This window comes from Charadrius vociferus, unplaced genomic scaffold, assembly GCF_000708025.1.
Source record: "Charadrius vociferus isolate BGI_N301 unplaced genomic scaffold, ASM70802v2 scaffold90, whole genome shotgun sequence".
NCBI lineage: Eukaryota > Metazoa > Chordata > Aves > Charadriiformes > Charadriidae > Charadrius > Charadrius vociferus.
This window is the reverse complement of record NW_009647222.1, coordinates 7,451,130-7,463,990: the sequence shown is the minus strand read 5'-3', so window position 1 is coordinate 7,463,990 and position 12,861 is coordinate 7,451,130. Positions and strand designations below refer to the sequence as shown.

The 12,861-nt window shown below is 40.1% G+C and overlaps 1 protein-coding gene across 1 annotated transcript in view; it reads right to left on the bottom strand.

Annotated features, from left to right (window-relative positions):
• The window catches only part of GYS2 (glycogen synthase 2 (liver)), a 45,795-nt gene that overhangs the window by 26,094 nt on the left and 6,840 nt on the right, over positions 1-12,861 (bottom strand). Inside the window, exons 2-4 of the mRNA XM_009879674.1 lie at positions 9,950-10,131; positions 7,179-7,370; positions 6,185-6,370 (exon numbers count right to left, since the gene is read on the bottom strand). Coding sequence (XP_009877976.1) covers positions 6,185-6,370; positions 7,179-7,370; positions 9,950-10,131 — 560 coding nt within the window. The remainder of the gene's footprint in view (positions 1-6,184; positions 6,371-7,178; positions 7,371-9,949; positions 10,132-12,861) is intronic.

Below are 12,861 nucleotides of genomic sequence, written 5' to 3'. Positions count from 1 at the left end.
ACAAAGCGGATCAGCTTTGCATAACAGTGAGCTCAGTGACAGCCGGGACAGTACTGTACTAAGTGGAATGAGAGCTTGTGCTCCTATATTGTCAGCATAAAGGCTCTTGACTATTCATTTTCATTGGGATTTTTAGTATTTTTCCTTTGAGATCTCTTGAGCTAGGATTCTCCACCACTTTGCAAACTAGATTCAGCTGCACTATGAGCTGTTCTATGAGCAGAATGTAAAATGTTGCTAGGTCTAAATAAAAGTGTTACACATTGGCATGTCAACCTTATATAAGGAAAAATGCAATGAAGAATGAGGGTTGTTTTTTTTTTTTCTTCTCCTTAGAGCACTTTTTCTATCAAGGTGACTTTTTAGTAAGAAGCATCAGAGGCTGAAGCCTACAAATTTCTCCATTATGCCACACCAGTGGTCTACAAAACCATTTCAGGTGGTCACTCTCAGATGAAATTCCAGGTTAGATCATTTGCCAAAAAGACTGCTCCCAATACAGCTATCTATTCACCTATGAGCTAAGCCTGGACCATCAGTTTCTCTCAGTCAATTTATGAAAGGCCTTGGTCTATTAAAAACCCCACAGGGCTGAAATGAGACCAAAAAAACCACCAACCAACCAGCCAAAAAAACCCCTAAATAAGCCAATCCCCGTAAACAATGGGGAAAGCAATAAAAGACCAACATTCTTGATCTTCAGCTGAGAACTCAGTTCCTCCTGAAGAGAAAAAGGCTCCACAGGCTCAGGACTTTTTTTCACAGAACTTTCTACCTTCTAGATTAGCTATTTTGGTTCAGTTTATCTTAGCACAAACATAACCTTACTTTCACCAGTGTAAAAGCTACACTGGACGTGGGGACAATGGGAAAAATGTATTGCTGGTTTGTCCTGGTTTGAGATAAAACAGAACCAATTTTCTGTTCAGTAATTTTACTTTGCAGCTAAGCCTCTTCTAACTAACTGAACTCTCCGAAATTAACAGCGTATTTTTAAGACAGTAGGCCGCTTCCAGAGTGGTAAGACCTGGTTGTTTATAATTTATGCCAAGGAATGGTATGCAGCAAAGCTCTTGCTTATAGCTATTGCTATAACAACCAAGGTCAGCTAATTTTGTTTTATGCCCCGTTGGAGGGTCAGAAGCAGAAAAGCGTAGAGGGGTTGCACCTGCAGGGAGAAGTGGACAGGACAGGTGACCCAAAACTGACCAACAGGGTATCCGATCCCACCTGCCTCATGCTCAGTATAAAAGCTGAGGGATCAAAGCGTCAGCTCTCTTTCTTCAGTGGCTGGGGTCCAAGGAGGACTCTGTCTGTTTGTCTGCCTTTGATCCCGATCATGTATTCCTGAATTTAGATCTGGAATCGACTTCCCGTGCATTGCTGAGTCCAGTCTGGGACTTACCCGGTGCCTGATCGTCATTCTGGGAGTTCAATATGCCTTTGTATATATTTAATTATTTTATTTTTATTATTGTATTAATACTTTCATTAAAGTAGTTTATTTTTTTTTTAAACTCATAAGTCCCTTTTCTCTCTCATCCTTCTCTCCCTGAAGAGAGATGCTCCCCATTCTCTGAAGGGAAGAGAAGTAAAAGAGCATCTGTCATTTGTTTTAGTGGCTAGCCCAGCCCAAGCCATGACATGGTTGGACTATTTAGATCTGTGAAACTTCTTAAGTATCGTTACATCTATGATAATATCTCCATTGGGAATTAAGCACATAACATACCCTGCTTGTTACTGAAATTAGAAAGTGTGGACTTTGGAAGAGTTTAAGCCTGTAGGCAGGGTTAGCAATCCCTGACCCAGCCATTTACCCAGGGTTCTTCAGATGCTTTAAAGTAAATAAAAATATCACACACTACCAGTTACCGTGCAAGTCACCTCCTGTTTTGTGCTTTTTGTTTTCCCTTCCTTCCTTCCTCCAGTATCAGAGTGATTTAAATGTGAACCTAGGAACTAAAACGTACGCTGAATAACTGGTATGGTTATTGCCTCAGGGTTCCTTAGCTCAGACATTGCCTTCCATTGTTTGTTACATGCTGCTGGGAACACAACAGTGTTACTGCTCCTGCGCACACTGTTAAGGGTTTAACACCCAGGTTTCCACTGGAGCAGAGGCAGCTAAATTTCTCCCAATCCAGATGAAGTGAGTTAAGACTGTAAGAATATAATAATTGTACAATCTTATACAGTAATGCTGTATAAGAACCAGAATCCCGTCTCTGACTGAGGCAAAGAGCAGATGGCTCAGGAAGAGGTCAGGAGTCAGACAACGTTACAGTCATTACACTGATAGGGTACCCTCCTATCTTCCAGCAATCTACAGCTCTAATCTGCTAGGTTGAGCAGGTTTTCAGTCTCCGAGAAAATGTTCTCTTACAGCTCACAGGCTGACATGTGCCCTCAGTTTACAAAACAAAGAGTTTTAGTAGCCTATGGTCCAGGCCTCTGCGTGATTTAGGGAGTCTGAAAAGAATCACACATCACAGTGTGGCAACCCTTCACTAAGTCATTCTTAACTTTTCCCCAAAAGACTAGTAAGGCTGAAAGTCAAGTTTTCACAGGTCCCGTGTTTGAGAGGACAGTGGAGGACAAATTGAAAGTATGTTACAGTGTCAGGGCTGACAGGAAATATTACGGTGAAGAAAAAAACACTGGCCACACACAGCCAGGGCACTGTGAAAGGAGAGAGAGAAAGGACTGTGAAGATGACAGGTAAATATCTTTTATCAGTCATCACACAATCATGTCATGGTTTTGCCTGTGGATCTCACTGTTAAATCCTTCAACATTGCAGAAAAGCACCTGGTCTTAGAGGGGTGAGTAGAGATCTCTCTAGCAGGCATTCTAAGCCAGCTTTTTGTGGACTGTGTTGGGGACTAGAAAAGGGAACGTGAGGTTTCCTCTTTCCTCTGCAGGAGCTGTGCATGCCTGATTGTCTCTCTGCACAATTAAATCATACTCTTTCCTTTTGCGCTGCAACCATTTTTCTGTGATACCTAGTACAGCACATACTACAGTTGCATCTTTCCCACCCATCTCAGCTGCTGTGCTTAAAGCTGGTGGAAACTGTGTTCTAACCATAAAACACGGATCAACAGTGAGAACTTAAAATCAATTATTATTATTATGCTTTAAAGGAAGAAAATTATGCAATAGCACTGAAACAGGAAAGCCAGCTATTCTACTGTGGGGTGAGAAGGGATGACATGCCCTAAAAATATATTATCTCATCCAAAGATTAAACATTAGGAAGCCCTGAAGAATATTCTCCACTGGACATACTGCTTACTTGACCTTAATAGCTTACTACTAGAAGACAGCAACATGAATAGCCTTGGAAGACTTAGCCATCTGTATCATTTAATTACTGTACTCCAGATCAACCTCATATCAACTGACTTTTTGGCTGTAAAAAGGTCCAGCTGGCCCAAAGAGCCCTCATTAAGATACCTGATCTCTTACTAAAAGTTAACTTTGTCAGGGAGAGCTTTAGCACACTATAAGCGTGTTAAACAGTAGTATAACAGGTTGGCATGATTTCCTCTATTAGTACCTTTAAAGGTCAATCTTTCCACAGAGGACAAAAAGCATTAGGGTCTAGAAATCCAAGCTTCCTACCTTAAATTTTATTTTAAACAGTTTATAATACTTAAAACTGATACATATGTTTCATTCCATATATTCATAGAATAAAATCTGAATAGAAATTTCTGTATTTATCATTGTCGTGGTTTGGGCCAGACCGGCCACGGATAGTTACCAATGGGATTTGTGAAGCTTTGCAGAAGGATGGACAGCACCTTATCACATAGAATTGGCCGTGTCATGTGTGAACAGTAAAAATGATATAAATACTGTGACTAGATTATAAATACATTTAAATCTGTAAGTCTGTTCAGATATAAGATCATTACTTTTTCTTTTAAGTACACAGACATGGGTGAAGCCCCCAAAGTTATCCCAAAGTGGAAAAAAAAGTTGCATTTGAGAAAAGCAGACTATTTTACCAGACTACTTGTAGCTCGCCAAATTAACCAGAATACAAAACAAATCAAGTTGGATTTTTTCAGAATTTTCTTTACAAAAGGAAGACAAGGCACTGACATAGTATTTTTAGCATCAGTTTGTAAAATAATCAGCATTCTCTTTTTTTTTAATTCTAATTTCTCATTTTTAATGCCCCTTCCCCTCTCCTTTTTTCTTCTTTTTGTTTTTACTATGGTTTCCTTACTAACAAATTATCTGTAAGATGCAAGGCTGAATGAATGAATGAAAAGTCCCTGCTTTCTCAAGTGTTAAACCTGAAACTGCATGGTTTTAGGTCTTTTGATCTAGCTCCATCCAGAGAAAAATGATTTAACGTGACTTTAAAGCTGGATTTTGCATATATACACATAAGGAGAATATGAGGGAGAAGGAATGTCTAGACTTGTGAAACTTGGGTCTGACAGCATGACTGGGTTATTCATGCTGCCTCATTAATGCACCTAACAAATGTATCTAATTTAAGAGGCTAGTTTTCCTAGGTGATAGATGGAGACAGATCTTTCAGATGGTAATTTGGGGATGTTTGCCTTACACTAATTATGAAGAGGCCAGTGCAATTCCACTGATGATAGAGGAAGCCTAGAAGGAGTAACCACTTATGTTAGTTACACCAGTGGGCAATGAGAATTCCCCCTAAGCACCACCATGCTACAACCTTTATGCATATGAGTAAATGAGTGGAGACAGTCTTTTACTCTTAGTGTGTTCAGTCGGTTCAATAGTTGCCATTGGCGCTAAAGAAAATAAAAAAAAGAAAAAAAAAGAGTAAGGTAAATGACTGTTTCCTTGGAGCACACTGGAATGTCTATCTATTCTGCACTTCTGAGTAAGGCCAGTAGCACACTACTGCTTGGGCCTTGTCTTTGGAAGATGCTGTTCCACAGAGTGTCAAACTTCAAACATCCAAGTGAAAATTGCCAACCTGCTTCATTGATTTTAGCCAAGGAAATACATGGACAGTGAATATGGCAGTTGTTTTAGCCTTTTAACTACCTCTACCCTGAGTAAGTGCTGGAATGCAAAAATCTCTTGAACTCAGTATGTCTGTAACCGTATTAGAAATCCCAGATCAGGTAATGGACCTCTGCCGAAGGCAGTGCTTAAGACATCTGGGTCCTTGAAATGTTGGTCGGTGTTATGCTTTGAGTGGAAAGAGAACAGTGAAAACCAAAACCACTAGATAGTTTAAAAAAAAAAATCCAAGAAACAGATGTAGGTCTTATGAACTCAGAAAATATTTCCTACATTTGCCAGTTACAAATTAAGCCTAACATGAAAGGTTTCAAAGTAGAAGGACTTATGACTTGCAAGAATTAAGAAGGAGGGTGGGGAAAGAAAAAAAAAATTAAGGGAATTAATACAAATTAAGCCTAACATGAAAGGTTTGAAAGTAGAAGGACTTAAGACTTCCAAGAATTAAGAAGAAGGGTGGGGAAAGAAAAAAAAAAATTAAGGGAATTACAGGGTAATTTCAGCAAGAGGAGGGCTACCAGCTATTTTTTCTACTGCCTTTCATTAAGACAGACTGCTGTGAGGCTGCACCTAAAGTGCCAGATGATGACTACAGCTGAATGGGTTTTACATTCAGTGGTTAATCATACTGCTAACAGTAACTCCCAAACTATAGCAATCAACTCTAGCAATGGATGCCTTTCCTGCACAAAAAGGGGAACATTCTCAAGGGCGCTTGACTTGTTTTTGAAAGAAGTCCCAAACCATTGAAAAGAAGGTTAAGAATCTCTGTTGGCAATCCTGTACTGCTGCAATATTACTCCATGTATCACTGGATTGGACTAAGGCACTGACTTGACTGGAGGCTGAATGAGTTTCAGTACTCTGCAGTGCAAATCTGGTAAATCAAAGTTCACTGAAGGTAGTGCAAGTATTCTAGACTCCACTGAGCTTTAAGACCTGTCAGATGACACAGAGACAAAGGCACTCGTGCCTAGACACCTCATGGTCTTACAAATACCATTTCTTGTGCTCTGGAACTGGCAGCCTATAACTCAGCTGTGGGTCAATCAAAAGTGATCACACAGTATACAATATATGGTGTGGCACAGTAAACAGAAAAGGAGCCAGGAGCCGATTAACTGAAAAAAGAAGGAATGAGAAAAATGTCTCTTACCTGGTCAAGATTGTTGTAAAAATCTATACTGGCTGCACACAGGTATCTCCCAAGCAGAGTCGCATGGGTAGTAAAAATTGTGGCAACAGGAAGTTTCTGAGATCGAGACAGTATTAAACCGACTCCTGCCTGCCACTCATGGAAGTGGGCAATTATGTTGGGCTTGTCATCAAACTGACAGGAAAGCTGAAAACAATTAGAAAGAACATACATGAAACACACATTACCCTGCTCATCATCCCAGCCCCAGAAACCTCTTTTTTTCATGTCGTCTTGTGCTTGCTTTCTTTCATATGACAATGCAGTACAGTGTTTTAAGTGGTCATGTGTCTTGATTCTCATCAGCCCTAATCCTTAGTCCAAGAAGCGCATGTGCCTCACTAGTGCCTCAGAACAGTATCCTTCCTAGGGTGTTAGGGAGCTCTGGCAAGCACAGTCACTCTTGTTTCCTTTAACTTGCCCTTCTGCTGTTGAAACTCTTGTTTGGATAAGAAAATCATGAGCACCTATGACAGACAAATGATTCTGCAGATTAACAAAGTTTCTTCTCTTCAGGTAGGCTGTGGTAGAGTGACATGTGAAGTCACAGTGCTATTATTAATTCTTTCTGTCTGTCTATATTCCCCCCTAATTGCTGAGATGTGACTTGACCGGCTTCAAGGACAGTTTGTGAGTGTGACAACTTGACCACTGTTGGAGAGAAGGGAGTTTGAGATCCTACTTGTAAGGGCATCCAGTGACAAACAAGGTAATTGAGAAGAACAGACACTGCAGATTTCACATAGTGCAGCATCCCACCACCACCCTGCATTCTCCCAGAAAAATGCAGTTAAATGGCCACTTTAGATTTAAGTTCTAAATACAAATTTGATCTACATCAGGTATCAACTTCCTTAAAATCATAATTTTCAAACTGGGGAATAGGAACCACATTCCAAAGATTTTTTGCCCTGCTGACAAGGCTGAGGTTTGAAAATCTGTATAAAAACTGTACCTCTTTCAAAAACCAGGCTGTTAACGATCCAAAAATCACAGCATCGTTGGCTTCTCGGTCATGAAAAGGGATCCCTATGTTGCTGGCATCCCAAAATTCACCTTTCCACCTGTCCAGATTCCAAGCTGCTGATCCTATATCAAACAGTAAGACATATGGGCTGCCCTCTATCAGCCATCTTCCAAAAAAGACCTATGGGAAAGAGGCAAGGATGTAAGCAGACAATATGAAAGTGAGCGTAAAGGCCAATTAGCATAACTGTTTTCATCCATCAAATGTTAAGTATTTTACATAAGGAATATGTGATCATAGTCCTACATACCCAGGATTTGTGGTTTTCCTTGCAAAATACACGGAGTAATACTGGACCAAAGACAGGGGTAAAAGGAAACGACAATCTTTAAGACCATTTTGTTTTCAAGACTTTCATTTTAGATTTTCATTGCAATATTACCTTTTTTTAATGAAAAAAAGCTTAGGAGGACTGTACTTGGTTGAATAATGAGGTCTTACGATCTTATTGAAGTATCTATGCTGTTTCTGTTCTTACTTCAAAATTATTATTTTCTTTCCGTCAGATTTGTCACTAATCTTTTGCCATTTATGTTGGATTATTGGTGACAGATTTTGTAGGACAGGTGCTTGGGAACTGTATCTACATTTCCTCATTCTGTCCAAGCAGCACAGTTGATGCCCTTTGACAGAGTGGAAGGATCAATCAGAACGTGTAATAATACCTAAAACCACATCAGCCTAAAAATACAGCTTTCCTGCTTTATCTGCATCAGCAGAGTTAAACACCTCTAAGAGTATTTAGAAACCCACTGATATAACCTACCTGTCCAACCAGGAGAGTAGACTGAACTGTCATAAGGCAACACAATACAGATTGTATCAGTCTGTACCGTCAAATTATTTCACATTAATCCTACCATCAAAATGGCTATAGCAGCAGAGACCTATTAATCTGGAAGAACGAGGTACTATAGGGAGACTAGTGCAGTTTATAACTCATGGAGAAGAATCTTTTATGCCACTGTTCAAACTCTTTTCATTCACCAAGCTCTGGGACCTCGGGGATTGAACCCAGCCCTGACGCTAGTATGGGCTGAATACAGGTCAAGTCTTGAAAACAATGAGATGAAAGCTCTTAGACCTGTTTGCACAAAAAATACAGAGTGTAACAAAGACAAGTGTGTGAAGGAGGGTCAGCTCCTTATGTACTTATTTCAGGCTATCCAGGTTTCTTATTCAGGAAAATGAGGTTAAAGAGCAGGGAGCTTGTGTGAACCCAGACTTCATCTAAATACGGAATTTGGCTGTGGCCAGGAACACACCTGACCCAAGAAATTTGGAAGCGTTCCTAGGTCCCCTGGTTTAGAGGGATCCATTGTGATGCATAAGCAAAATCCAGACATAAATGCTAATAGGATAAGCACAGCTCCTGGAAACTAGAGCGTCATTATTAGAGATCAAAGCTATACTTGACGTACCTGGGACAGATTTGCTGCTATATGTGAATACTCCAGCACCACAATGCACATGCTAGGCTGGCAGCGTTGGCTGATTAAATTGAATGCATTGTTGGAACAGCAAGTGGTGTATAGACAATGTTATTGTCCCCAACAGCCACTTTCCCAAGCTGTGGCACTTATACATCTGACAATACACGTCTACATAATATGCAATAGGACATTGGATCCTAACAACAGCAGAACTGCTGTTACAAAGGGAGATAACACATTACCAGCGCCACAGCTGGTGGCAGTCCAATAAGTTTATGAATTTCTACATTAAAGTGTGTCATGCCCCTCAGCAACAGAAGCCTGTAAGAATGCTTCCTTGCTGCTGCCTCTCAATGCTTTTCACATCTGTTCAGCACACATTATAAGCAGACAATTTTTCCTCCTGCCAACTAGCATCTCTAAGGGACTCAATGCTGAATCAGAGTGAAGGTGAGTTCTAGATCTCTGATGAGGACTTTCAATAGAGGAGGTCAGATTTAGCATGTGCTATCTTCCACTCGTTTTCAGGTAATCGATTTCCTCAAGGCTGCAGTTGCTTGCAGCTTAGTAGCTTTCCCATCAACACAGCAGATTCTATTCCTTTCAGCAGATCACCCTTATAGGAAGAAGTTTATTGTTGGAGAAATAGTCACAGAGAGGCTATGATGTTTGTCTGAGATCACACAGAAAACACTGGTTAAAAATTGTATAGGAAACACAGATGAACTTATTCCTTGTGCTGTGGTTTAACCTTTCTTCCTAGGGAACAAATAGACAGTTGCATTGATCCAACGAAGCAGATTCTTTGTCAGTTGGGTGGTTTTCTTAAGCCACCTGTGGTGTGTCCCTTGCTGGCTTTCAACTCAATATAATGCTACATAAGAAAAATTGAGAGCTAGTGGAATGCTTTTCTCTCTCCAGTACAAGAGCATCAAATGTAACATAAGTGTTCAGTCAAAGTAAGGTTATATTATATCTACTAAAATCTCACTGTATTTAGAGACTGGATAAATAAGTCATTAATCCAATTAAGTAGACTTGCAGATAAATGACCGCTAAAACCTGTAATTGGATAAACTGATTCTTCCTCAAAAAGAACCTTTAATGAATTGACTCTGCCGTTCTAACAGTGGATTCTGAGCCTTTCCTATTGTGACATTGACCAGGACTGCTGTGTCAAGTGGAACGGCAAGAGCATTAACCAGAACTGTAATCTCCTCAGAGTCAGCTTTGTCGCCCTGGGAAGCAGCAGCACATCTCAATTACCTGACACCCTTGGCTTTTCATGGTGTCCATTGCCTTCTTAACTGCAGGGTTTGGAGGCTCACATGCTTCCACCTGAGTCTTCACATTGTGCTCAAAATAGGGACCAACCAGAAAATAGTTTTCACCCCATTCATCTGCTGTAATTTTCGCTTTTGTCTGGATCACAGTGTAAATGCCTCCCACTGCAAAAGAAGATCACAAAGAACAAAAAGGAGAAAGGGGTACAGGCCACAAAGCTCTGCAATAAGCTCAAACCCACTGGTGGATCAGATACACCTCTAGTTAAATGACTTCACATATTCAGATTTTAAGTGAAACTCAGACTCTATCAAGTTAATAGAAGTTCAGTCTTTTAAATGGAAACAGAGCTTCACCATTCAATTTAGGAGTATGCACGTATAGCAGACCATCTGTAATTCTTAAATGACAATTTAACGCTTTGCTTACTCCTGGGTGATTGCATATGGTTTCCCTCAATTTCTCCTCTAAATCTCAAATGGATGCTTTCTATCCTTAACTTTATTTTTATCTAGTCTGTGATTTTTTAAAATTTCTTTTAGATGGTTGAAGTCACACCAAAAATGTTCAACTAATACATTATTTCATTCTTATGTTATTACCCACTTTTTGGAACTTGAAATCTTTACATTCAGATTGTGGGATTCAAATCCTGGGGGTCATGCTTCCACTCTCTCATGCCTAATCTTGGTTCTACTGCATCTCAAGTACAGCCTTCTGCTTTTTTATTGCAGCAGATATAGTTTTCAAACATATTTTTTGTGATGTGGAAATACATGTGGTGAGAACTGAGCTGGCACTTCCAGCTTGTTTTACACAAATCACTGAGAGAAGTTGAGGGACATTGACTATTAACTATAAAAATGGATTTAAACCAGTATCCTCAAAGCAAAAGGTGTCATGTTCCATCACCATTCTAAAGAGTTCTTGAAGTTGGAAGGAACATAGCCTGCACTCCCAATATAAACATCTGCAGCACCTTCCACCAAAATATTGTCCATTTTAAAAATAAACACAATATATAATGTATAAGACAATGTGACAACAACATCTCCTGACGAGTCAGTACAGATCTATCTAGTCTCACACGTGGCATGCAAGATTCACTTGGCTGCTCTTCCTCACAGGTTTCCATAGCCAGCCCCGTAATTCATACATTGGCAGGGCAGCCTTGCAAAGCCCCCTTTGCCACAGGACCCATGGTGCAAGGCAGCGCGCATTCCACCACCACAAACTCGGAAGAAAAACAGCACATGCGTAAATCCAGCAAATGGAAGCAAAGGCAAGGGAAGAGAAAATCAGAGGCTAGGTAGCTGCTGTACATCAGCGACAAGTTTAGCATAGCTCCAGTGATTTTAAAGCATGGTAAGATAAATGAAGCTCAACAGGCACAAGCAAACAACAAAGGAAGTAACAGGAAGAGAATTAGTGTTCCTACTTAAAAATATCAACCTCCACTGAATTTGAAAACATTTAGTAATAGCCCAGGGAAGGTGGCTGTGCTATGCCTTTCAGCGGTGACATCATCACGTAAGAAGTCAGCACTGCAAGTTGCCAGTGACTGATAGCAGGTACTCCAGGCTTACTTTTTAAAAGGTACTGGGGCATCCAGAGGTGCCAATGCACTGCATGCAACTGCATATAGTAAGAATCTCCAGAGGTTATCTGATTCTCCTTAAAAATCTGCAGCAAATGACCACCATTTACAGTAGAGCAGCTGAAGTTGCTCAGCATTTTGGGAGATTAGTTCCCAGATTAATTAAACTGTATCACCTGACAACTGCAGAAAGCCTTCTGCCAAGCCTGGTACCTTGCAGCCCTGAGGAACTAAACAACAGTGCTGTGTTTTTAATTGCGCTCCTAGAAAAGAAACCATGCACTTAAAATCCTTTTCTTTAGCAATAGCCTATTTATTTTGAATGCTTGAAGGTTCCCTAGCCCTACTATTTTTATGTCAAGATGTCTCAGGCTTCTAGATATTTTGCAGAGAAAAACAATTGCAGTTCCAATCTCCCAGCTTGCTAAGTGGAATTATTACAATAAAGTATTACCCTACATAGTAATTAAAGCCCTAAGAAGACAAGAATCTTACAGGTATACGTTCCTAAATCAAGCTCACAGTTCAAGAGTTTCCTATTATATAGACGTGGAACTGCAGAAGGAAATCTGTGCGCAAGACTCTTCTTCTACACCTCATTAGGACCAGAAAGCTAAGAAACTAAATTATAGTCACCATATTCTACCATGGCTGCTCTGGACAGGGATTTAGAGAAATCTTAGGTAAGTGATACTATATATTCCCTCCAAGTTCCTCTGCTCACAAGCTGAGAGCGACTACTTGAATAGCTTGGATTCAGATAAACATATAATTTTAATTATATGAGACAAGTCAGAATGTTCAACCCATAAAATGATGCAGTAACGATGACACATCTGTTCATATGGGGTGGTAAGTACGTGATATGAGCATAAAGCACTGCAACCCAACACGGATAAATAAGGGGGTTGGTAGAAATCTTAGTCATGATACTAGTTGGTTTTAACTAGCAGAAATACTGAGCTTTTTGTGCAAAGCAGCCTGGTGGCCCCAGGAAAAAATATCTACCTCCAAGATGAAAGATACTAAATAAGATGTTAGATAAAGCTGTATATGACTAGAGTGGTGCAAAGGTGTTAACCCACTATCACAAGAGTGGAAATCAGCCTCTTTCCCGCTGCAAGGCATTCAACATTGGGATCAGCAGGGTAGCTGAGTTTCCACAGCTATTAATTTTAAGCTTAATAAGAAAGCTGCAGCTCAGGAGCTGAATAGAGCCTGGAACTTTGTTTTGTATAGTCAACAGCTAAGTGTTTCTTTTCACAAAGTTTTGCTTAGGATCATTATGTGTCTTAAA